Source organism: Rhinopithecus bieti, unplaced genomic scaffold, assembly GCF_001698545.2.
Source record: "Rhinopithecus bieti isolate Rb0 unplaced genomic scaffold, ASM169854v2 scaffold_17930, whole genome shotgun sequence".
NCBI classification, from domain to species: domain Eukaryota; kingdom Metazoa; phylum Chordata; class Mammalia; order Primates; family Cercopithecidae; genus Rhinopithecus; species Rhinopithecus bieti.
In genome coordinates, this window is record NW_016809035.1 from 111,713 (window position 1) to 138,543 (window position 26,831).

Consider the following 26,831-nt stretch of genomic DNA (forward strand, 5'->3'; position numbering starts at 1 on the left):
GCAAGGAGGAGGTGCTATCTGCAGCAGCCCTTTCTTTGCTCAGAGTGGGAAAAGTCTTGACCTGCATTTGGGCAGAATGTGATGTGATACAGCAGCACTTCCACCCATCCCCCATCCCCTACTCACAACAAACTCCCTTGCCTCTCATTTCTTTATTTGAGATTGCCTTTTTCTCTCTTTGGAGGGGGAGGAGGAGAAGATTTGGCCATCAGATACTTTTAGGTAAAAGAATTTTCGCAAACAGAACCACATATTCCAACCACACTAATATGTTCCTTGGGAAAGCATAATATACCACAAAAGCCCCAAAACTAGATTGAATGACGAGCGTCTGCAAATCCATGAAAGGATGGAAGTATATAGGGCTAACTCCATCAGTGAAGAGAAAGGGCTAGAAAATAATGATAACCAGAGGACGAGTCACTAGAGAGGCAGAGAGGAGTGTTAGTAGATATGGACCCCCTGCTCCGGCCCCTCCCTGGCAGCTGGTCACTCCTCGCTCCCGTTCAGCCAGCGGGCTGTGAAAGGCTGCTGAAGTTGAGCTCTTGCCCTCCACTCTTGTCCTGCTTCTGGCTGGTGAAGTCCCAGGAGGCAAGCCTGGGTACCCAGTCTCTAGGCTCTCTGATTCTGCTACAAGCCTGTGAGATAAGCTGAGCGAGTGTTATAATCCCCACTTTATAGATGAAGAAACTGATGCTCAAATGGAAGAAAGAGCAAAAGGTCTTTTGTGGCTTTTCAATTTAGCACATTTTTATAAATTGTTAATGCTGTCCTATACTTTATAAAAGTGTGTTTTAAGAACACTGAAATGTGTCTCCCCTTGGATAAAGCAGCTCCACCTTTGAGAAACTATCATGAGGAGGAAGTCCCAAAACAAAGTATCCAGGATAAAACACAAAAATCATGACACACAAAGATATTGCTTATAGCATTATTTGCATTAACACAATGCTGGAGACAACTTCAATGGCCAAAGAGGAATGATTCTTTCATTCTTTCATTCATTGAGTCAATGAATTAATGCACCGAGCCACCTTCTCTCCCACCTGGACTGCTGCAGTAGCCTTCCAGTTGGTTTCCCTGCTTCCACCCTTGCCCCTAAGTCAGTTCTCCACACAGCAGCCAGGGTGACACTTTTTCATGGTAAGTCAGATCTTGTTCCCCACTTCCCTCCTTAAAGCCCTCTGAAGTCTTCCCATCTCACTAAAAGTAAAAGCAGACATGCTTACAAAGGCCTGCAAGGCCCTGCAAACCCCTCCAGCCCCTCAACCTCTCCTCCTGCCATTCCCTTGCCTACCGGCTCTGCTCCAGTCACATGGGCCTCCTCGTTCTTCCTGAAACAAATGAGACAAGCTCTCACCCAGGGCCTTCCCATGGGCTATTCCTTCTTGCAGTTTCCTTCCCCCAGATGTCCACAAAGTTCATTCTCTCACTTCCTTTAGGTCACCACTCAGATGCCACATGATCATGGAGTCCTAATCGCCCCAAACAAAATAACACCCACCTCCATTTTCTTTCTTTCTTTCTTTCTTTTTTCTAAGACAGAGTCTTGCTCTGCCACTCAGGCTGGAGTGCAGTGGCGTGATCTCGGCTCACTGTAACCTCCACCTCCCAGGTTCAAGCAATTCTCCTGCCTCAGCCTCCTGAGTAGCTGGGATTACAGGCATGTGCCACCACGCCCAACTAATTTGCATATTCTTAGTAGAGACAGGGTTTCACCATGTTGTCCAGGCTGGTCTTGAAATCCTAACCTTCGTGATCTGCCCGCCTCGCCCTCCCAAAGTGTTGGGATTATAGGTGTGAACCACCACACCCGGCCCCCACCTCCATTTTCTTTACTCCCCTCGCCCTGCTTTTGTGTTCCCCTCTGGAGTACTTACCTGATAGAAGATACATTGACTTTTTCATTTATTTTTAGTCTTCTCACACTAGAATGTAAGCTTCTTGAACAGAGGCCGTTTCTGTTTTGCTCAGTCTTTCCTCAGTGCCTAGCAAAATGTCCGGCCTATAGCACAATCTCAGTAGATATCTTCTGGTGAATGAATCCAAGCTTTGTACCATTAGCCAACCTATTATGGTTATTGAGGCTGCAGCTTGTTGAATGTGGGGAAAATGAGACTGGAGATCTAGTTTGTGTGGAGTCTTACAGGCCTAGGTAAGGACTTTACAGAGCTAAGTAGAACATTGATTATTCATAAAGATTCTATGGGGGTGGCAGAGTTGGAGAAATTTGGTCAAAGAATACAAACTTTCAATTAGGCAGGAAGAGTAAGTTCAAGAGATCTATTGCACAGCATGGTAACTATAGTTAATAACAATGTATTCTTGAAAATTGCTGGCCAGACACTGTAGTTCAGGCCTGTAATCCCAGCACTTTTGGAGGCAGAGATGGGTGGATCACTTGAGGCCAGGAGCTTGAGACCAGCCTGGCCAACATGGCAAAACCCCATCTCTACTAAAAATACAAAAATTAGCTGGGCATGGTGGTACATGACTGTAACCGCAGCTACTCAGGAGGCTGAGGCACGAGAATCACTTGAACCCAGGAGGCAGAGGTTTCAGTGAGCTGAGATCATGCCACTGCACTCCAGCCTGGGTGACGAGTGAGACTCTGTCTCAAAAAGAAGAAAAAAGAAACAAGAAGACAAGAAAATTGCTAAGAGGGTACATTTTAAGTGTTCTCACCACAGAAAATAACAAGTATGGGAGGTAATGCATATGTTAATTAACTCAATTTAGCTATTCCACAATGTATACATATTTCAGAACATCATATTATACACCATAAATATACACAATTTTGTTTGTCAACTTTAATTTTAAAAAAAAAGATTCTATGGATTGCATAACTATGGTCACCCAACAAGTGGCTCAGCGAAAGTTTCTGGGAGGAAATAAGGTACAAGCTGAGATGTGAGGATGAGTACACATTAGGCAGAAAAAGGGTGTAAAGAAAGGGTTCCGGACAATGAGAACATCCTGTGGGAAGGGCCAGAGTAAGACAGAACACAGTGTGTTCATGAAACTTGGAAGAAGTTCCATTCCGTATGGCCGGAGCACAGGAATTGGGAGAGGAAGGGGAAAGGTAAGCTGGAACAAAGGCAGGGCCAATCAGGCAGGACCTGGTGGGTCTGGATTCTGTCTACAGGCTTCATGGAGAAGTGGTCGTGACGGGGCATGACAGGAAGCAGGGCCAGTGAGACCATTGCAGCAATCCAGGTGCAAGACCGTGGTCCTGGGATGCATGGAGATAGGAGGATATGGGTAGAATCAGGATATGAAGATAGAGGGTAGAACTTGGTCACAGGTTGGAAGTGGCATGTACAAGTGGCACGTACAATCATGGTTTGAGGAAGGGCGAGTTCTGGTGTGGTCAGGTAACGGGGAAAGGCTCATATAGAGCAGCGGAGTGCATGCTGGGTGGCTGGATAGGCTCTGAGGGCACAGGTAGTAAGGAGGGAGAGAGAGTTGAGGGTAGAAAGTGCAGAGGTATGGGCCTGGGAAGCATTCAGGGAATAGTGCAGCACCAAGTAGTCTGACTTGGACAGAACCTCGAGTTCATGGAAGGAAATTTAGGGAGAAAAGATGGAAGCAAAGAGTGGTGTCTGAGTTTCAATCAGAAGAACCTCTGCTAAGTCAGGTAACCATGGAGAATTGCCAGAGGCCTTTAGGTAGACAAGTAATGATCTGGATCATTCCTTCAGTAAACCTACCTGGGGACCTCAATTATGCAAACAATGATTTTTGATTAGCATTTTATTAAGCAGGAGTGTTTCACTGCCAGACTGCCACTTGAGTGGATGCAGGTAAATTTCATCCAGGAGGAGACACGGGGCTGCCTGCTGATGTCACCGTCCCCTCAGCTGCTTCCCACCTTCCCTAGCCTATTGGGTGCAGGGCCCTCAGATCCTGTTCATAGCAGAGGCCACCAGGACATTTCCAAGAGGGTCAGCGTGAAAAGAAGAGAAGATAAATCTTCACTGAAGAGTCGATGAGAACGAGAAATCATTTCATTCCTCAAACACACCCAATGTGTAAATGCAGGAATATGACATAAAAGAAATAAAGGTTGCTGTTAAAGGAAGGAATGAGAGGCTTGGGGACATTTTCATTCATCCAGAAAGCCGTAACATTGTGGTGGTAGAGTGTTAAGTCAGACTGGATGCATTCAAATCGTAGGTCTGCATCTGAGCTGTGTGGCTTTGTGCAGGTTGCTTAGCCTCTCTAAGCTTCAGTTTACTCATCTATACCGAGGGAATAGCAGTGGAACCTGGCACTGGATTGTGATGATCAACTGAGATAATACACGTAAAGCGGTTAGCACAGTGCCTGAGCCAGGACTGGAACGCAGTTGAGCCTGACTTCGAAGCCTGTGTGCCTAACCACTGTATACCACCGTTTCCCAATTCACTAGGAAAACAGAGAAAGGAGGCAGCTAAGGTTGCATGGGAAGGGCCACAGGGCAAGTGGGAGAGGCTCGGAGAAAGCTAGGGAGTTCCTTGGGGGTGAGCGGAAACAGTGTGGCCTTGGCATTCCAGGCAAAGGGAACAGCATTGTGGATGTGGGAGCAACATGAGCCTGGAGCTCTGGGGAGTGGTTGGATTTTAGGCTGGGCAGCTGGGTGGGAGTTGATCACAGAAGGCCTCATGGACCAGCCTGAGGAGCCTGGATTTTTATTCAGAGTGGGCAGTGAGAAGACATCCGGCATTTTCAATGAGGAAGTGAATGATCATATTGGCATTTTAGAAAGATCCTGCTGCTGAGGCCGGGTGTGGTGCATGTACCTATAGTCCTAGCATCTCTGGAGGCTGAGGCAGGAAGATCTCTTGAGCCCAGGAATTCAAGGCTGCAGTGAGTTAGGATAGCACTACTACTCCAGCCTGGTCAACAGAGTGAGACCCTATCTCAAAAAAATTAAAAAAACAAATCCCATTGGTGAGGCAACAAGACTGGTGGCAGGGAAACCAGTTAGAAGAATGTTTCTGTGGTCCAAGCAGTGAGAGATCACAGTGGACTAGTACAGTAGTAGGGGTAAGGGCAGATAGAGAGAAGGGGCTAAGTTCAGGAAACGTCCTGAAGGCAGAATCAGTAGGGGTTGTGCAGTGTTAGGAAGAGAGGAGTCAGGGAGGACTCTCCTGTTCTGTCTTAGGTAACTCAGCGGAGGTTGATGCTGGTCACACAGATTCTAAAACTGCATGTATTGATCTATACATGACTCAAAAAGAATAAGTAAAAAACATCAGGAATGAAGGGAGTCATAGATTGAATTGATCCGTGAATTCCCAAGCCCCATGCTATGGCTTGATAATTCCTCAAGATCACAGTGCATAGAATTATAAACACACTGATTGTACATGTTATTGCCTCAGAGGGGTAGAACAAATGGCTCCAGAAGGCCAGTCATTCCCCAGGGGACTTCTGGCACATCCCTAGAATATAGTCGGCAACCCCTGGTACCTTAACCTAGGGCCAGGCATCGGGGCTTGGCCTGTGTTGCTTTATAGATGTTATGTAGGATACCATTTGGATAAACACTTAGAAAGATTTCAGAACTTAGCCCAGTCTCTTAAATCAAGTAATCATAAGACTTAGCAACCAAACAAAACAATGCTGTTTTCTTTAATTATCTACATATTGTTTATAGAAAATAGGAAATGATTTATTTTTTAAAAAAGGAAAGAAAGAAAAAAAACCAACATAACATTCTGGTAGATTTTAGGTGCTTCTTCCGAGATTATCTTGAACTTTCACTGTTATTTCAATAAGGAAATCCTTTTCTATTTGCAAAAAACAAAAGTTGATTTAGTACATAAATATACAAACTCTTTTGTTCTACCCACAATCCTAATACCCTAATGAATATCCACTTTCATTTTACCACATTACCTGTTTATTCCTATATTTTTATAAACAATTCTCTGTTATATAACATAAACATAGATTGAGATCTGTTATTTCATTTAACATTATAAGCATTTTCTGTGTTGTGACACAGTTTTGTTACCATCATTTTAATGGCTATTTCACAATTTCTACAGGGTGTATATATGCTATCATGTTTTTAGACAGTTTTCTATCATTAGACATTTATGTTGTTTCAAATTTTTCACTCTCATTAGTAGCCTCACATTTAGCTGTTCTTATTTTAGATTATTTCCTTGGAATTAATAGATCAAAAATATGAGTACTTTATGGCTTCCTATGTATTTTAAAAATGCTTTGGGGAAGGGTTGTGCTAATAAATTACATCATCAGCCATCCGAGTATTCCAGTTTTACTACAGCCTTGACGGCACTGAGTATTATCCTTTCCAAAATGTCTGTGAATAACAGAGGGTTAAACATGGTGCCCTACTGGCTGAGCACAGTGGCTCATACCTGTAATCCTAGCACTTTGAGAGGTTGAGGTGGGCGAATCACTTGAGGTCAGGAGTTCGAGACCAGCCTGGCCAACATGGCAAAACCTTGTCTCTACTAAAAATACAAAAATTAGCCAGTTGTGTTGGTGGGCGCCTGTAGTCCCAGCTACTTGGTAGGTTGAGGCAGGAGAATCACTTGAACTCAGGAGGTGGAGGTTGCAGTGAGCCGAGATGTGCCACTGCACTCCAGCCTGGGCATCAGAGTGGGGGCTCTGTCTCAGAAAACAAAACCAAAACTATGATATTTTACTGTTGTGTCCATTTGTGTAGGAGAAATTGTCCAGACCTAAACATGGGAAGATTTCTACTTTTTCTCAGGAACTAGTTTGGACGTATATTGATACTGGGACTCTTGGCACTCTATTGTGTTATCTTCTTTGCTTGGGTGGTTAGGAAACTCAGAACCCACTTTTAACCAATGTGAAAAATCCCCTGGCTCAATTTTTATGCTTCCCTTGTTTTCTTTTCTTTTCTTTTCTTTTTTTTTAAGACGGAGTCTCGCTCTGTCGCCCAGGCTGGAGTGCAGTGGCCGGATCTCAGCTCACTGCAAGCTCCGCCTCCCGGGTTCACGCCATTCTCCTGCCTCAGCCTCCCGAGTAGCTGGGACTACAGGCGCCCGCCACCTCGCCCGGCTAGTTTTTTGTATTTTTTAGTAGAGACGGGGTTTCACCGTGTTAGCCAGGATGGTCTCGATCTCCTGACCTCGTGATCCGCCCGTCTCGGCCTCCCAAAGTGCTGGGATTACAGGCTTGAGCCACCGCGCCCGGCCCCCTTGTTTTCTTTCTATCTCTATTAGCATGTCTAGTCTGTTCAGTAGTGTGCCTTTGTGAACAGCTGCTTCAAATCCTGGCTCTGAAGCCATTCATATGATGAAAGTCTGAAGGGCTTGGCTACAGGTTACTATAAATCCAAGGTGATGAGGCCACTAAACCTGGATGCAGTCTTAGGCAGCACTGCTAGACAAGGTGTTTAAAGAGCACTGTTACTGACCCCATCTTGAATCACTGCCTTTTACTCAGGTCACAACAATTTGAGAGGGACATAAAGTAAAAAGCTTGGATCCTCAGTTTAGAAGAGTCAGGGTTAAAGACAGGGGATTTATTGCCTACAAAGTGGTACCCTTAAAGAATTCAGAGACTTGTTGCATCATTTTGTTTAGTATTATCACCATGAGATGGTATTTTAAAAGCCTTTTTTACTTCCAAAAGTGGTTTCATGATGCTATCGCATTAGATTCTCTAAACATTCTTGTGAGGTGCATCTTTTTGTCTCCCATTTTCAGATACTGAAATGCTGCCCCACCCATTCTCCACACTGGAGGTGGTCAGCTCCCCAGTGTAGAGAAATGGTCAGTCTTCCTGCTACCTGTTCAAGGTTCTCAATTTCTCACTAATTTGTGCACTTCTGTCGATCCCACTGATGCCATTTTAGTTGAAATCACCAACACCTAGCCCTCTAGTTAGGGGAAGACTACACAACCTCTTAGTCCCCAAATGTCACAGGAGGAAATTCAGGCACAGAGAGGTTAAATAGTATGTCCAAGTTCAAACAGCTAACAGGGTCATAGTCTATATTTGTTGAGTGAGTGAGTAAATCAATCAATGAGAGTATTGATGTGGATAAAAGAGGGGTGAATAGATGGATAGAGATTCACCCCCATCCCTAGAGAAAGCACTCAAGGCTTATACCCTACCAATAAGAAATCAGCAACAGCATCACTTCTCATGAAGGCTTACTCTCTCTGACCATGCATGCCTGCTCAGTGCTGTACCAGGAGGGAAGGGAGTCTTTGTTACATTCGAAAAATCCCTGGAAGTACAAGGGTCATCAGGACAGTCAGTGGTAATAATGGGTAATATTTATTAAGCACTTACTAACTGCCAGGCACTACTGCCAACCATTTACATACATTCACTTCTTAAAATTTCACAATAACTCTAGAGGTTATTATCATTCCTATTTTACAAATGGGGAAACTGAGTCATGTGGATGCTAAATAACTTGCCCAAGGGCACCCAGCCTAACCAATGCCTGAGCTTGCATTCAATTCAGGTAGTTGAGTTCCAGAGTTCTTGCATGTTACCCCTGCCCAGTCATGCCTCTCCACAAACATCATCTCCTTAAACCCCAAGGAGAGGCGCCCCATGGTTGTGTTTTCACCTTGAGAGATGCTCTCTCTTCACAGATTTCTTGTGAATTGATGTGGCTGTCCTGGGCAACAGCAATTCTCATCCTCTGCTCTGCAGACAGAAAAAAGATACCCCCAGGCTTTCATTCCTTCATTCAACAAATGTGGATTGATATCTTTGCATGTGCCAAACCCTACATGAGGTCCTTGCTCTCATGGAGCATGTGTTCAAGTAGGAGGAGACATAAACTAAGCACCCAGAGAGTAAGGGAACAAGATAACTTCAGATAGTGCTAAATGATAAGAAGACAAAGCAGGGCCATGTGACCCTTGTGCTACTCCACACTGGCTGGTCGAGAAGGCCTCTGGGCAGAAGGACATTGTCCAGACGCCTGAATGGTTTAAGAGGAGGCAGTCTTGTGAAGAGCTGAGTGAAATTTCACTCCTGGCTGCAGTACAAAGCCCCCCTCCCCACCATCCCACCATGTGGAGCAATGCTCGTGTGTTTCAGTAACAGGGAAAACAATAAAAAGCCAGTGTGGCTGGGATCTGGTGAGTAAAGGTGAGAATTGTAAGAGAAGAAGGCCAGGTAAGCAGGATGAGTTACAGAGGCTAAGTTTGGGTTTTAGTTCCAAGTGCCATGGAAACCACTGGAGGGTTTTAAACAGGGGAGTGGCATGTTCTAGACCAACCAGAATTCTCCTTCCATTGTGAGTAGGAGGGGGTGAAGCACAGAGTGGCCAAGTGAGACCCCCTTAGTATCCAGAGCCTCACAACCATCCAAGCACTCCCCACTCTGACACCAGTAGTCTTCTCCAGGGTCCTCACAGACTCCTATTAAGTCATTGCAACCAAGGACCTATGTTTTCCTCCCTTCTGTAGATGGCTATTTGTAAAACTCAGTCACTGTGCTCCCAACTCTTCCCAATGGGTAACTGATTCTTGTGTTGACTTACAGATCATAAGGCAGCAGTTTCCTCAGTTAACCACCAGAAGACTCGGGACCCGAGGACAGTCAAAGTAAGCACTGGACGGCCATTCCACCTGCAGAGCGCGCATCTGTGGGCCTTGAGACAGGCCAGAACTTTGGTTCTTTATCCTGAGCTCTGTCTGCAGGCCTGGCAGAAGTCTGTGCCTAGAGGGAATATGGAGGAGCTTTGTGATGGCCAGGACCCCTCTCTCAGGACTTCTGAAAGAGAGGTTGTCCAAAAGCCCAAGACGAGTTGGCTCTGCTGCTTTAAGGAATCTGATTTTATACCACCTTGCTTTTAGGCATATTTTGTAAAATAGTCTTGGGCATCTTTGAAAGGATTGCCTTGTGGCTTCTTGGATGATCACCAGGTTATCTGGACTGTTTTGCCGAGCAAACTCTGCTCTGATAGTATCTAGTAGACCAGAGAAGCAAAACTGTGCTATTCCCGGCATGGGAGATGGGGCAGAAAGATCCAGCTGCACCATGGTCCATGAGGGCTCATGGTTTCCCACTCATCAGTTTCATCAAGCAACGAACCAACTCATGCTTTATACTTTCTGTGTGTCACATATGTGGTGCTAGGTACTGGGAACACAGGAGCAAATCAGTTGCTGCCCTCATGGAGCCTACATTCTGGTAGGAAACACAGATAAAACCGAGAATCAGCTTGTGACAAAGAAAGTTGTAGCAGAGAGCAACAAAAGAGGAATGACCAGGGAAGGTCTTTCGGAGAAAGTTACATTGAAGAAAAGAGCAGGGGCGCGCAGAAGGCTGTGCAGACACTTGTCTGCTAGGTGTGAGTCCATGGGAAGGGAATCTCTTCCTGTACTGCTCGGCCTTCATGAAAATCTGGATTTATAGGACTTGCCTCTAAGGATGTTTCAAAAATTGTTGGATGATCATAGGTGCTCCATGAAGAAGAGCAGCAGGCCCTTTAAGTTTGGTAAACACTAAGTTTAACAGTTTCCTTTACTGCAAGACTTCTCAGAACCCTTATTATGCTAATGTACAAGGTGACTCCACTAGAGGGTGCCTTATTATGCAGCATGTCTAAGCATTTTGACCATGTTGAGCAGGTCAGCACATAGTGACCTATAAAACACTGTAAGTTTTTAGAAAGGCAACCATATAGGACTTATAAGACTTGTCTTGAAGGATGTGTCAGAATCATGTCCAGTGCTGGGCCAAACCCCTGTCCATCAACAGCTCCTCTCATCCCTGGGCAGCACATCCCCATCCTCCAAGGGTAGGTTTGACTTTGGAGCCAAGGTAGGGAAAGAAAATGGCTGATCAAACTGGGAAGAACCCTTTTTTGGTAAAGTTCTGAAAATAATGAGACTAATTTTTTTGGTGTGGCTCGGAAGCTCTAGAACCACTCTAAAGGGATTTCCAGAAGACTATTGAACAAAGGACCTCTTGGAATAAATTCCTAATAATTTTCCAAGATGACTATTCTGAAAAAAAAAAAAAAAAAAAAAAAAAAAACCAAAACCTCAGTTATAATTTTAAAATTCTGGTATTTGTTTAAAAGTGAGGTTTCAGCCTTGGTACGATTATAGATTACAAAAGCCAGATTCTTCCTTGTTTGCTGGTAAACACATAGTAGTCAATTCAAAATGTTGGTCAAACAGAAGAGTGGATGGATAGAAGGATATGGAATAAATGAAAATGAATTAGTTTCCTCCAGCTCTTGGTCTTTGAGGAATCAGTGGCTCCAGTACCTTTGTTGCTCATTTCTAAGAAGAGTAGCAATGGTAAAGACACATAGTAAAGAGACAGCAGAAAAGTTTCCCATCCTGTATAAACAGAGAAAATTTCCTTCTGTCCACATGGGAGAGTCTGTTTTTGTTTTGTTTGTTTTTCTTTAACCTCGAGGTTGGCAAATTGGGCAATATCTTCTTTAAAAATTCTGTATAATCAATTTTATTGTATCCTCTTCCATAAGGATACTCCAAAGTTGATCACACCTTTGACCAGTTGAAAGGCAGTAAGAAGATCTTGTCTCCAACCTGCACCATGGCCTTATAGAGAAACTTCCTTGGCAAATTGACCATGACAGAAGAAATCTGGGGGGTGGGCCAGGAGCAGTGACTCACACCTGTAATCCCAGCACTTTCGGAGGCCGAGGCAGGTGGATCACTTGAGGTCAGGCGTTCAAGATCAGCCTGGCCAACGTGGTGAAACCCCATCTCTATAAAAAAATACAAAAATTAGCCGGACGTGGTGGCACGCCCCTGTAGTCCCAGCTACTCAGGAGGCTGAGGCAGCAGAATCACCTGAACCCGAAAGGCAGAGGTTTCAGTGAGCTGAGATTGCACCACTGCACTCCAGCCAGAGTAACAGAGCAACACCTGTCTAAAGAAAAAAAAAAAAAAAAAGCACATTCTGCACATGTATCCCCCCTCTTTTTTTTAGAAGAAATTTAAAAAAAAAAGAAATCTGGGGGTGGCTGGTGAGGAATGTGTTGTCGTGCCCTCCAGAACTGAAATAGAAGAACTCGAGATCAGAGCAGTAGCTTAACTGTGGTTGTTGATTTTAGCTACGTGATCTCTGAATAGTCAAGAAGTGGTCTGGTCTGAACATATTAAATAATCTGGCTCTTAAGAAGTTATAAAGGTGAACTTTTTAAGGTTAGGGTGGTGTGTCATAACTGTCATCCCACCTGAAGCCACCGGAACCCCCCTCCTCCCCCACCCACGGAGTGACTTCCAGGTGGAAAGGCAGTTATGACAGTTGGGAAGTAGTAGAAGACACGGAAGGCACAGAAGGCAGACTTTGCTCAGCACAAAGAAGAATTTTCTGATAACCATACTGGCAAAATGAACTGGGCTGCCTTCGGAGGGTCTGAATTCTTCATCCCAGAAGGCATTCACATAGATTCAAGATGCCCACTAAGCAGAAATATCACGGAATGGTATCAGGAGTAAAGGAGGGTTGGGGAGAGGGAAGGTTTTGACGTGCTCATCTCTTCCCTCCTCGCGAAAGCCCTTCCCATAATTCAAAATGCCTTCTCATCTGTATTATTTTGTGGCTTTCATCATATCTCCACGGGTAGAGAAAAGTAGTTAATATGTTGTGCAGTGTTTCTGAAAGCGAGGTCCATGGATGACCTAACATTTGTATTGCCATGGGACTGTGAAAATCTACTCTAGACCTACTAAACAGGAACCTTTAAGGGTGGGGCAGGGCCCAGGAGTCTCTATTTTCATGTATATATTTTTTATTCTTTTTTTATTCCTAGCCACTAGACTACCAGGGATATTTTAATATGTTTTGTAGGTGATTCTTGTTAGTTGTAAAGTTTGAGACTCACTGGCTTAGTGGTTCAAAGCATTTGGGAGGTTTAAATCCTGCCTCTGCTACTTACTCACTGGGTGATCTTGGGTGTGAGACTTAAATTCTCTGGGCCTTAGTTTCTTTATCTATAAAAATGGGGATAATAATTAATTCCAGCCTTATGGGGATTTTGTGAGATTAAATAAGATAATGTGTGTCAAGCACTCAGTACCAGAGATCTCAAACTGATGTGCTTTAGAATTACCCCTGTGGTGCTGGATTCAGTGCTGATTCCTGGGCCCCATTCCCAGATGTTCTGAATCAGTAGGTCCTGAGAGAGGGCCCAGGAATCTGTATTTTGATTAAACTTTATAAATGATTCTGATAAAAATCAAAGTTTATAAGACCACCTTGCAGTGTTTTCAGTAGGATAGCACTGTGACTTCGTAGTCAAAAAGACCTGTCTGTGTTCAAGAACCTGTTCTTCCCCTAAACAGCTATATGACCTTAAACGAATTATTTGAGCTTTCTTGGCTCCAGTTTCTCATGTGTGGAAAGACTGTAATCATTTCCATTATTGGTTATTTTACAAATTGATGCATGCAAAATCCTGTGCAAAGTGCCTGGCATATAGCTAGTGCTCAATAGATTATAGCTAAAATCTAAACAAAATGCAGCCTCCAATCCCTTGTTAGTCTTAATTGAAAACATTGCTAATATTAAGCCCATTTTGAGTTAATAAAAAGTTCTGGTCTCTGTTTTACATTCAGTGTCAACTGAAGCACTGAATTTACCTTTTTAAAAATACAGTTCTTTGAGACTACTACATTTTAATTAAGAAAAACACAGGCCAAGGCCAGGCATGGTGGCTCACGCCTGTAATCCCAGCACTCTGGGAGGCCAAGGTGGGCAGATCACGAGGTCAGGAGTTCGAGACCAGCCTGACCAACATGGTGAAATGCCATCTCTACTAAAAATACAAAAATTAGCCAGGTGTGGTGGCGCATGCCTGTAATCCCAGCTACTTGGGAGGCTGAGGCAGGAGAATCTCTTGAATCCAGGAGGCATGGAGGTTCAGTGAGCTGAGATTGCACCACTGCACTCCAGCCTGGGTGACAGAGCAAGACTCTGTCTCAAAAAAAAAAAAAAAAAAAAAGAAAGAAAGAAAAGAAAAGAAAAGAAAACCAAAGGCCAAATGAATTTGTATTGGAGGTACAGTTAGCAGTCACAAATCTATCTTGCTTGGGTCCCCACAGAGAAGGGACACTCAAGTGCTGGGATCCCATTTGGCTAGACGTGAGAGATCAAGTACTAATGGAAAATTTTTCATCCCCTCGCTGCTTTGCAAAGTATTTGACTTAACGTTTTCTGTAGGAGGCAATTTTGGTTATTTTTACCTGCCTGATTGATGGCTGGCACTTTGTTTCAATTCTGTATTTCAGATATTTTAGCCTTACAGGAGAGTTAACTCTTCTATCCCCAGGTAGGATGGCCCCAGCTTTCCTTGGCCTTGGGCAACACCCCCTACTCAGGAAACCTCACTTAATAATAGTGCATGTTGGTCTCTCTCTCTTTTTTTTTTCTCTCTCTCTCCCTCCCCTTGTGGCCCAGGTACCATTACTATGGCATTGCAGTGAAAGAAAGCTCCCAATATTATGATGTGATGTATTCCAAGAAAGGAGCCGCCTGGGTGAGTGAGACAGGCAAGAAAGAAGTGAGCAAACAGACAGTGGCATATTCACCCCGGTCCAAACTTGGAACACTGCTGCCAGAATTTCCCAATGTCAAAGATCTAAATCTGCCAGCCAGCCTGCCTGAGGAGAAGGTAACCACAACTAAAGTGATTCTTTGGGGTGGGTGGTTTCTCTCTTTCTCTCTCTCTCTCTCTCTCTCTCTACACACACACACACACACACACACACACACACACACACTTATTGCAAAACAGAGAGTTTAAAAATATAAAGATAGAAATCCAGGCCGGGAGAGATAACTCACGCCTGTAATCTCAGCACTTGGGAGGCTGAGGCAGGTGAATCACTTGAGGTCAGGAGTTCGAGACCAGCCTGGCCAACATGGTGAACCCCTGTCTCTACTAAAAATACAAAAAATTAGCTGGGTATGGAGGTGGGTACCTGTAATCCCAGCTGGAGGCTGAGGCAGAAGAATTGCTTGAACCTGGGAGGCGGAGGGTGCAGTAAGCCAAGATTGCACCATTGCACTCCAGCCTGGGCAACAAGAGTGAAACTCCATCTCAAAAAAAATAAAAATAATAAAAAGAAAAAAGAAAAGAAATCCAAATAAAGCATGGACTACAGTTAATAACAATTTATCACCATCAGTTTATTAGTTGTGACAAATATATCCTAGCAATGCAAGATGTTAACAATAGGGATGAGGCATATGGGAACTCCCAGTACTATCTTTACAACTTTTCTGTAAATCCAAAACAATTCTAAAATCAAATTTGCTCTATCAATCTCTATCATATATGCCTATCTGTCTATCTACCTATCATCTATCTTCTGTCTACCTGCATACCTGTCCTATGATCTTATGCTGTCTCATTTCATGAGGAAAGAACCGCTCCCGTCTGAATTGCTTTTCCACAGGATAAAGTTCATTTTCCCATGTGCTGCAGGGGATTTGGATGAAATCATAGTCTAACAGTCAAAGAAGATTTTATAGGTACAGTGAATCTGATAGTTTTGATCATGGAATATTTGGAGCAAGTTACTGGAAAAACAAATTTGGGGAAGTTTCCCTTGGAGTATCGCACCTTTTTTTTTTTGAGATGGAGTCTTGCTCTGTCACCCAGGCTGGAGTGCAGTGGTGCAATCTTGGCTCACTGCAACCTCTGCCTCCCGGGTTCAAGCAATTCTCCTGCCTCAGTCTCCCAAGTAGCTGTGATTACAGGTGCCCGCCACCACACCCAGCTAATTTTTGTATTTTTAGTAGAGACGGGGTTTCACCATGTTGGCCAGGCTTGTCTCAAACTTCTGACCTCATGATCTGCCTGCTTCAGCCTCCCAAAGTGCTGGGATTACAGGTGTGAGTCACCGCCCCCAGCTGAGTATCATATCTTTAATGCACCTATTGATGCAACCCAGTGCTGCTCTAACACATTGAGCTTCTACTAAGTCTCCATGTCACACTAGGATCTGGGATGCAGTGAAGAATGAGATGAGTCCTGCTTTCAGAAAGTTTAGAGTCAATTAGGGAGACAGATGCTTCTATAAGTCAACTTAAGTTTACGTAAAATGCATGTCTATGTTCTGAAATGAAGAAAATGAACTTATATCTGTAAAGGATACATTAAATCTAAGAAATAGATAAATATTTTTTCTTAATTTGCTTTTTTGGTCAATAAACACACAAATGAACTTCCTGCACCATGGATTTAAAATTCTCAGATAATTAAAAAAAAACATAAAATAAAAAAATCATTGAATAAATGAAGGGGAGATTTTTTCTTTTCTTTTTTTCATTCTTTTTTTTTTGCAAAGCACATTGCAGAGAATTTCCAAATGTCTTATGGTGACTGAGGCAGAATCACCTTCATATAACTATACACTGATTTCAACTTTGTAGTGGTCTCAGCCAATGAAGAGAATTTAGTTCCATGAGCCCTGCTTAGCTCTACGTGCCAGGCACTGTGCTAGGTGCTGGATACATGAGCATGAATAAGATAGCATTTTTGTTTTCCTGGAGCTCACAGTCTCAGGGGGTGGAAAATGGGGGCAGAAAGAGAAACCAGCACATTCTGTACCCCAGGGAGAAATCCACTCATGCTGTGTGAGCACAGAGGAGGGAGCTGAGGGTCAGAGAATACCACCCAATGAAAATCAGTCTCACCTGGGTCTAGTAGGCTGAGCAGGTGTTAAGTGAATTCCATCCCCCACCAAAGGGAAGAAATGACTTAAAAACTGAAAGTCCAAGGGCAGCAGCAATGGATATTGATGTATGTCTTTGTTGTTGATTCTCCACCCACCCCCACAGGTTTCTACCTTTATTATGATGTACAGAACACACTGTCAGAGAATATTGGACACTGTAATAAGAGCCAACTTTGATGAGGTAGGTCAAGAAGGGTTGAGCTGTGAATACTCGGTATTAAAAATCTTATAGCACTAGCTCCTATTTCATGAGCTCCTGCTAGGTGCCAGGCCTGGCATCTGGAAGCCCTTCCTGGATACCCATTAGCTCACTTCATCCTCATGGGAGCCCATGAAGCAGGTATGATTATTATCCCCACTTTACAGACCTGACGTGTGTATAGCAGTGGACTTGGCCTCCTCGTCTGACTGAACTGGTGAACTGCCTCCAGGCCTATCAGCACATTAGGAAGATCATTTTGCCAGCGTATCATTACACCCAGGATTATAGATTCAGAGACGCTAAAGAAAAGCTTCCTTACATTTTGGAAAAAATACATAAAAAACTTTATTCTATTTTGTATATTTAGGCTTTTCCTGAGGCTTGTCCACTTTGGTACATCTGGAGCTGGTTACCCTCCATTCCCAAGATCTGATCCATAGATTTCCATCAAATCCCATCAGTAGGGCCATCATTAAATACAAACAATGTAAGAAGTCCATTTAATTTTAAAATATTGTAGTTAAAGAATGGAGAGAGGAAATGAGAAAGGATGGAAGAACAATAACCAATAATAAAGTTACATAACTTTATTATTTTTTGAGAGAAGATAATGTGGTCTCTAAAAGGACTGTAAAAAACCCAATAGTTATTGGTGGAAGAGATCCCAGAGACTCCTTTGGTATGTGTGTTATGGGGAGGGGGTGCTGTTGTAGGTGGAGGGGTATAAAAACAATGTCAGGTAAAAAATGCTCTTCTTCCATACTTTTCTGCCTTCCCACAGCTGTGTGCTTTAGGAGCAAATGTTTGTTGAGCACTTCCACTATCACTTTGCTCGTAGACACAGCTGCAGATGAGATCAGAGAGTGTGTTGGTAAAGAAGTACTGTTCTTCCTTCTCTTGACTTTTACCCACTAGACTTCTAAAATGTACTTTAAAATCTCCCAAATTACTTGAGCAGCCGTTTCAGTGAATTTTTTCTTTTAAGAAAGAAAACTCCCTGCTTTCCTTTGAACTGTGGTTTGGCTCTGTCTTACATTCTAAAGATCACTGAGATCAGGACAAATAATGATTCGTGACTGGCTAAGACAACACTAGCTGCTATAACAAGTAACTCTCCAAATCTTAGCACACTGGAGGTTTATTTCCCACTCATGTCACAATCCAGTGCAGTTGTTCTTGGTTGGAAGGCTGGTTGCTGGGGGTTGCTGGGGGTGATTCAGGGACTCAGGTTCCTTCCACCCTGCCCTAAAGCCTTGGAGTCCTCTTTGTTCAGCTGATGGGTGGGGAAAAGGACTACTAGAAAGGCATACCCCCTACTTATCCTTGTCAGCCCAGAAATACAATAGCACTTCTGCCCGTATTCCATTGACAGGAGCTGGTCCCATGGCCCCACCTTAATGCAGCGGGGGCTGGGGAATGTGGTCCCTTACACTACTTACAGCAGCTTCCACTACTCACATCTCCAATGGATAGCTCTTCCTCTCTGCCACAGTTACCAACAACAAAACTAGTGGCAGTCCTCCCTTATGTTCATATTTAGCGTATTCATCTCAAAACTCACTCTCATTTCATTTGCTTAATTCCAACACTTAACTGGGTCCCATACTATCCTCTCTGCCACAGTTACCAACAATACAACTAGTGGTAGTCGTCTCTTATGTTCGTGTGTAGCTTATTCATCTCAAAACTCACTCCCATTTCATTTCATTTCATTAGCTTAATTCCAACACCTATTGGGTCCCATACATTATTGGAGAGATAAGTAAGACACAGCTGATGGGATGGGGGGAAGGCATGTAACCAGCAACTAGGATGCAGAATCATTGAGGGGCAGATGCTGCTATGGGAAGAGTGCCAGGCTTCGACTCCCAAGCTTGGATTCAAGAGCTGGCTCTGCCTTTCAAGCCTCAATTCCTCATCCTAGAAATGAAGATTTAAAAATTCATCCCCATCTATTGAATTCACAGTGTTACAAGAAGAAAGGGATAAGACTATGCCTGGTAAAAGCTCTTTGTAAACTGCAAAAGGTCATACAAATGCTTGTTCTTTTCAGATGTATCAACCAGAGTGTTGAGAGACTTGGCCAAGGCCACACAGTTGGTTAGGGCCAAAGGTGTGTCAAGGTCCTTTGTCCCCTGACACCCTTAGGCCAATTCCACGCCACTGGCAGGAATATTTGGTGGCTGGTTTTAAGATGGCTAATCAAGATGTGACTCACTCTTCTCAGCCACAGAATAATGAAGGGAGACATTTTACCTCTGATGAGGATGGCTTTCTCCTATAGCTGAGAAAAGTCATTGGTAAATGGATGGTGGATGTATCTGGCACACCTTGACTTTACAGTTGGTTTCAAGTCTTCTAGGTCTTTAATACTGGTTGAGGTTACAACTTATGCTAGTATCACAGTCCTAAATTATCTTGTTTATTCACTTGTTCATTATTTGTCTCTACCACTATAATGTAAGCCTTTGAGGGCAGTAACCTCATCTGTCTTGATCACTACTGTATCCTCTCCAGCCATACTTTTAGGTTCTCAGTAAATATTTGTTGGGTGAATGAGTAGATGAATGGACGAACAGGTGTAGAAATGCCATTGACGTATAACATTGTCAAGCAACTAAAGAATGCAAATCTGAGGCTGGGCACAGTGGCTCATGCCTGTGATCCCAGCGCTTTGGGAGGCCAAGGTGGGTGGATCACGAGGTCAAGAGATCAAGATCATCCTGGTCAACATGGTGAAACCCTGTCTCTACTAAAAATACAAAAATTAGCTGGATACTCAGGAGGCCGAGGCAGGAGAATTGCTTGAACCCGGGAGGTGGAGGTTGCAGTGAGCCAAGATTGTGTCACTGCACTCCAGCCTGGTGACAGAGTGAGACTCTCTCAAAAAAAAAAAATGCGAATCTGCATTTAGGGGACTCGGGAATGTCTTCTCCAGACTACATTGTCCAATAAGCTGTAAAGTTCAGTAGTCTTGTGGTTGAGTCCCAAATCCCCCATTGACTCGCCTGAGACCTTGGGCAAGGCGCTTAACCTCTCTGAGCCTGGATTTCTTTTGCTACAAAATGAAAATAATAATTATACCTACCTCATAGTGAACATGAAATTGTGTATGTAAAATGTCTGATTTTATTCTAGAACATGATAAATGTTAGGCATTTTTGTAATTATTTTGTTGAGATACTTCCAATCCTATAACACGTAGGGACCCCAACTGCAAGTCAGCACAGGTGTTTCCACAAGGTACCAATGTTCAGAATGAACTAAATGTGAACATGGAAAAAGAAATAGAAAATTTGCTTAGTATTCCTAAGGAAATCATCTCCTCATACTTCACTGAGCTGAGAGACAAAGGGCAGAGAGTTTAGAAGACTGAAACAGATACCTCAGGAAACTGAATTTTATTAATAATTTGGAATCATTTGCCTCTGATTATTTCACTGTTTATGCTTGCAAGGTGTTAAGAACTTATCAGAACTCTCCCTTCTGCCTAATAATGTTTCCATTTGTTAAACACCTGCACGATGCCAAGCATTTTACATAAGCTATCTTATTTCACCCTAATAGTAGGAAGACATGATTATCTTCATTTTACAAATGCTGGTAACTCTCAGAGTTATATGTTTAGTCTTGAGCTCCAGATTCAATTGACTTGAAATCTAACTTAACATGGCCAAACCAGAGCTCTTAATTTTCTGCCCTAAATCTGTTTTTCCCAGGTCTTAGATTGCCACTCCCCTCCACCCAATTGCTTAAGCCACAAACTTTGATTCTTCCCTTTCCCTCACCCTTCAGATTCAGTCCATTGGGAGATCCTGTCAGTTCCACCTTCTGCAGGGAAACACTGCATCTGTCCATTTCATGCCTAACTTCCAAGCCTTAGCGCTTGAGCTATGGCCATTCTCCCTCCTTCCTTTTCCTTCTCACCTGGAGGAAGAAGTATCATTGAACAATAAATGGCCTAAAATGCAGAGAGTAGGAAGGAAGAATACACATTCTACAAAAGCCACTCAGGAAACTGAGGACTGATCAGCCTTCCCTGTGCAGCTTGAACAGGCTTCAAACAGACAGATGCCTGCTAAGGACACTGATTTTGCACAGATTTGTTTGAATCCACACAACAGCTGATCTTTTCTAGACGTTCTGCTAGAAATTGACTGATCATATAAAAAAAAGGGGGTACGGCTGCCTGCAAGAAGAGCTAAGTAAGGCAAATGAATTCAAAATCTATCAACTCAAGAATCAGCTGGGCAGAGCTTCTTACTCAGAGTTGGAGGAGCAGACAAGAAGGCCCATGACCTGACCTGAGCCTGATGCCCAGGGAGTGAGCTGGAATCAGGGGACAGTGGAGGGTCCTCTGGAGGGCAAGTACCTTGTCCAAAAGCCATGGACATCTCCAGGCTCAGCCCACGCTAGTGGTCAGCCACCGGGTTCCTCAATGACAGAAGTCTTAATAGGTGAGCGGAGCCACAGTAGAGATCCTGGCTAGGTGACACTCAGAAATGTAGGCAAGAAAGTCTCAAACACCTAGAGCAGGACACTGATCTCTTGAGCCCAGTAGTGGTAGTGCCTCCATGATATAATAGTAGCAAGAACAGCTAGCCCTTTTTTTTTCTTTTTTTTGAGATGGAGTCTTGCTCTGTCACCCAGGCTGGAGTGCAGTGGTGCTATCTTGGCTCACTGCAGTCTCTGCCTCCTGGGTTCACACCATTCTCCTGCCTCACCCTCCGGAGTAGCTGGGAATACAGGCGCCCTCCACCACGCCCGGCTAATTTTTTTTTTTTTTTTTTTTGGTATTTTAGTAGAGAGGGGGTTTCACCATGTTAGCCAGGACGGTCTCAATCTCCTGACCTCGTGATCCACCCGCCTCGGCCTCCCAAAGTGCTGGGATTACAGGCGTGAGCCACCGCGCCCGGCCTACAGCTAGCCTTTATTAAGCATCTACTATGTGCCAAGCACTAGAAGCACTTTTTAGAAATCTTTACCAAAACCTATACAGTGAATACTGCTTTTATCCCCATTTCACAGAAAGGGAATGGCGGCTTAGAGATGTGATACTCCTCAGTAGTGGAGCCAGGATTAGAACCCTGCAAGTCAGTCTTCACTCCTCCAGATTTTGTTTTAATTTTCAATCTGGATGAAAACTTTGCAGTATTTCCACTGTCATGGAATAAACAAGACTCTAACTGAAGTCTTTTCGATTTACAGACCTGACTTCATTAACCACTATGATCATGTTTTCGGTAATCGCCACTTCCCTCCTAAAAAGTCAGAGGGGCATGCCTTTCTCCCTGTTCCTTATCCTCCAAGCCTTCCATCCAGTGAAGTGCAGGCTGCAGGCATCAAGGAAGCCTATTCACACGAGGCTGAGATGGAGTCACCAGGCTAGAGTCAGGGCATGCTCCACTAGCCAGAGGCAGCCTGGTCAGAGGAAAATTAGGCCCTACTCCTTGGAGGGGCCTGAAGGATGCTGCAGGTTACCAGGGCAGGGGCAGAAAGCTGGGAAGTGGACAGCAGCCTAGGGAGAGACATGAGCCTCAGGAATGGGGTAGAATCCCAGTTACCATGTGAAGAACAAACTAGCCATAAGAGAGATTGTGGAAGGACTGAGGCAGACATAGGCTGTATCTTATCCATTCCCTGACTGGTTGTCTGGCTTTGGACAACTAATATCTCTGCAAATAAGAGTAATAATTCTCAGCTATAGTATTATGAGTATTATATGAAACCTAAGCAAAGTACCTGGCATATAGTAGGTACTCAATAAAGAAAGTTAATGGTGGCCAGGTGTGGTGGCTCACTGTAATCCCAGCACTTTGGGAGGCCAAGGCGTGCAGATCACCTGAGGTCAGATGTTTGAGACCAGCCTGGTCAACATGGTGAAACCCCGTCTCTACTTTAAAAATACAAATATTAGCCAGGTGTGGTGGCACACACTTAGAATCCCAGCTACTTAGGAAGCTGAGATAGGAGAATTGCTTGAACCCAGGAGGCGGAGGTTGCAGTGAGCCGAGACCACACCACTGCACTCCAGCCTGGGCGACAGAGCAAGACTCTGTCCCCACCAAAAAGAAAGCTAAAATGGCAATAATACTTGCTCCAAAGTTTTAGATTAGAGGGACTCAATTATCTCCCACACCAAATCAGGATTGATTTGGGGAACCAGGGATGTGGATAATGCTACATGTGGAACTCAAGAGTGCCCATCTGTTGAGGGGAGAAGGAAACATGATACAGAAACCCATTGGAATGTATAAAAATTCAGAGTTATGTGTTCCCCAGCTTCGAGATGGGCTGCTCCCCAACTGGAGAAGTGCTGCAGATGTTAGTTGATAACTGAAGTCTAGATATTCTCAAATGTTATTATATACATCAGTTAATATTTTCTACTATTTCTCTTTACTTCCCTTAACTTTCCCACCCCTCCACCTCCTATTCTACTCAACGTCTAACCCACAGCTAAAAGACAGAGGTGTAGGGGAGGCAGCAAGGGGTTCTCTGCTTTGGACATTCACTCTGCCCTTCATTCAGTAACAATGTGGCTCAAGTTCCTGCTGTCGTCATATTAATAATAATAATTGCATTTCTGGGTGCCTGCTATAATCTGGTTCTTTCTAGTGGTTTGGGGGGTTTTAAAAAGTCAATCACACACACTTCATGTGTCCGCATAGCTTACCACTCAGGTATCACCATCTAGCATCCCATATAGCAACCACTGGCCAGGGAGATTTGGAAAATGGAAGAATTCCGACATGAAAAGCCTCTTGCACTTGACCCAATCTTTGATGCACAAATTTGAATCAGGAGAATTTTGTGTGTGTGGCACCTACTCTCCTCCCTTCAGTCACACTCCTTTTATGTGCAACTCCCATACCTTTCCCTTCCTTCCCAGAAAACCCAGGGGCCCCTGAGGTTCAGTGGGCTCAAAGAATAGTACTAGTGCTCCGACCTTTTTAAAAACAATGCCCCACCTTCCTTTCCTTAAACTCTTCCCAGACCCCAGTAAGCATTGAAGGGGCTGATGGGTGAAAGTGCTTCATCTTTTGGGGCAGAGGAGACCCCAGCCTGCTAGGCTAGCCAGTTCTCCAGCAGTGAGCATGTTGCATGCCTAGGCAGAGGGAAGACTTGAAGTGGGAGAAACTCCCAGGGCCTCCTACAACATGGCAGGCTGGGGGTGGCTTCTGCCACTGCAGGGGAAGTAAATGACAGCGTTGTAGACTGGGTTGGCCTTGGTGGAGTCCCAGGTTTCTGTTGGGAGGGCCCTGGGTAACCTCATGGTTCTTCTCTCTGTGGGTCAATACAGGTTCAAAGTTTCCTTCTGCACTTTTGGCAAGGAATGCCGCCCCACATGCTGCCTGTGCTGGGCTCCTCCACAGTGGTGAACATTGTCGGCGTGTGTGACTCCATCCTCTACAAAGCTATCTCCGGGGTGCTGATGCCCACTGTGCTGCAGGCATTACCTGACAGGTGGGCATGCTTATTCTTGTCTTCCTTCATGGCTGGTCCACAGAAGGGACTGTTCAGCTTCTCCTGTACTGATTATAATCATGTACTGTCCACAGGCCTCCCTTGCAAAGACCATTAATATTGAACTCTTAAATATTAATGTTTATTTATATTTTGGAATATAAATAAACTGTTAATATTTTGAACCATTTGTGTGGCTTAAAATTCAAAGGTATAAGATGGTGTACAGTAAGCAATCTCCCCACCAGACTCCTGTTCCCCAGACAACCCAGTCCTTTTCCAGAATATCAGATAGAATCATTTTCTTGGAGTCTGACCAGATCTGATATGCACATGTAATCAATACATATAATATACTGTTTTTCTTACTGAAATGGTGACATACACTATATACTGTTCTGTGCTTTGCTGTAAAACAAAACAACTTAACCTTGAAGTTTATGCTGGACAGCTTCCATGCCCCTCCAGATGCACTCTCCACACTTCATGCTACCTTCTGCTGGGGTTGGGGGTGGGGCATATGCTGATAGCGTGGGCCACCACACAGGGTGCTTCTCAGGGAGGGATGGAGGGAGGAGAGTGAAGTCAGGAGATGGATTATCTGGCCCCCTCCCTCCGATATTGTGTCAGGCTGGCTGGGTTCCTTCACTGGGCTGTGTTCCCTTCCAGGCAACTTTCCAGGCTGTCCTTGGGCACAGGGTGGACGAGAGCCTGTGGTCTGAGCTTTAGGTTGCAGCAGTCTCCCTTACAGTTCCTCTACCCCTGTCCACACCTTTGTGACATGTCCCTTGTAAATAAACCCACCCATTTACAGTAGCATTCCTTCCTGTGGGGACTGTTACAAAGCACATTCCACATCCATCTATAAGGAGCTTTTTTCTTTTTCACAACTGTATAGGGTTCCACCATCTTGCATTTAGTCGATTCTCTTGGTATTTCCAGTTTTGTCCTACTACAAACAACACTGTGATGAATGACATTTCATTTACCTTTTTTTTTTTTTAACATGGTGAAGTGTATTAGTTTCCTGTGACTACTGTAACAAATTACCACAAACTGGCAGGGTGACTTAAAATAACAGAAAAGGTATTCTCCCACACTTATGGAGGCCAGAAGTCCCAAATCAAGCATTGGCAGGGCTGGTTCCTTACTGAGGCTCTGAGGAAAAATATGTGCCATGCCTGTCTTCTGCTTCCGGTGTTGCCAGCAATCCTTGGTGTTTCTTGGCTTGCAGACGCATCACTCTAATCTCTGCCTCCACCTTCACAGTGCTTCCTGCTCTGTGTGTGTGTGTGATTTTCAACCTGTATACCTTTTCCCCACCCCCGTCTTATTGCACTGGCTAAAATCTTTAGGATGATGTCCTAGCCTAGGCAAGGGTGGACATCTTTGCATTTTCCCTGACCTTAAGGGGAAAGCATTCAGTATTTACTATAAAATACAATGCTAGCTACAGGTTTTTAATATCAGGTTGAATGTGTGTTTTTTTGTGTTTTTTATTATTATTATTATTATTATTATTATTATTATTATTATTGAGATGGAGTTTCGCTCTTGTTGCCCAGGCTGGAGTGCAATGGCATAGTCTTGGCTCACTGCAACCTCTGCCTCCCGGGTTCAACTGATTCTCCTGCCTAAGCCTCCCAAATAGCTGAGATTACAGGCATGTACCACCATGCCCAGCTAATTTTTTGTATTTTTAGTAGAGATGGGGTTTCACCATGTTGGCCAGGCTGGTCTCGAACTCCTGACCTCAGGTGATCCACCCACCTCACCCTCCCAATGTGCTGGGATTACAGGCATGAGCCCCCACACCTGGCCAATTATTTTTTTTTTAAGATGAGGTCTGTTCTCTTGCCCGGGCTGGAGTGCAGTGGTGCAATCATTGATCATTGCTCACTGCCGCCTCTAACTCCTGGGTTCAAGTGATCCTCCTGCCCCAGCCTACGGAGTAGCTAGAACTATAGGCATGTACCACAGGACCTGGCTAATATAAAAAAAAATTTTTTTTTTTAGAGATAGCGTCTCACTATACAGCCTAGGCTGGTGGTCATAAATTTTTAAAAAATATATTGCTAGATCTGAATTGTTAATATTTTGTTCAGAGGGTTTTATAGTTCATCAAAGTTATTTGATCAATAATGAAAGTTATTGATCTTTAGTTTTCATAATGTCTTTCTATTATTTAGATATCAGAGGAAACTTGGCCTCATAAATGAGTTGAAAAATGTTCCCTCTCTTTTTTTTTTTGGAGGAGTTAGTGTAGAATTTTATCTAAATTTTTTAAATTCATAATATTTTCTTATCCTTTTAATATCTGTAGGCTCTGTAGTGATGTGTCCTTTCTCACTCCTGATGTAGGTAATTTGTGTTTTCTTTCCTTTTTCTTGGTCAGTGTGACTAGAAATTTATCAATGTTATTGATCTCAAAAAATAGCTTTTGGTTTCTCTGGTTTCTTGTTTTCTGTTTT

At 43.8% G+C, this 26,831-nt stretch overlaps 1 protein-coding gene and 1 long non-coding RNA gene across 11 annotated transcripts in view; one reads left to right on the forward strand and one right to left on the reverse strand.

Moving 5' to 3' along the window:
• RFX4 (regulatory factor X4) overlaps nt 1-26,831 on the forward strand; it is a 184,627-nt gene that overhangs the window by 91,606 nt on the left and 66,190 nt on the right. For 6 of the 7 annotated variants that reach the window (XM_017888249.1, XM_017888252.1, XM_017888251.1 and 3 more), the window contains exons 5-8: nt 9,505-9,566; nt 14,407-14,620; nt 16,795-16,872; nt 24,197-24,360. In XM_017888249.1, the coding sequence (XP_017743738.1) occupies nt 9,505-9,566; nt 14,407-14,620; nt 16,795-16,872; nt 24,197-24,360 (518 nt within the window). Of the gene's footprint in view, nt 1-9,504; nt 9,567-12,218; nt 12,434-14,406; nt 14,621-16,794; nt 16,873-24,196; nt 24,361-26,831 lie in introns of those variants that run through there. The other variant, XM_017888253.1, reaches the window with a different exon arrangement.
• LOC108539511 (uncharacterized) lies at nt 5,616-12,219 on the reverse strand. Of its 4 annotated transcripts, none has more exons than XR_001888397.1 (5): nt 12,182-12,219; nt 9,503-9,681; nt 8,579-8,658; nt 8,112-8,227; nt 5,616-5,777 (listed from the first exon to the last, which is right to left on the reverse strand). It is a non-coding gene; the product is annotated as an uncharacterized LOC108539511 (long non-coding RNA). The 4 variants fall into 4 exon arrangements; XR_001888396.1 differs by lacking the exon at nt 12,182-12,219 and adding an exon at nt 12,041-12,140; XR_001888398.1 differs by lacking the exon at nt 12,182-12,219 and adding an exon at nt 11,487-11,631.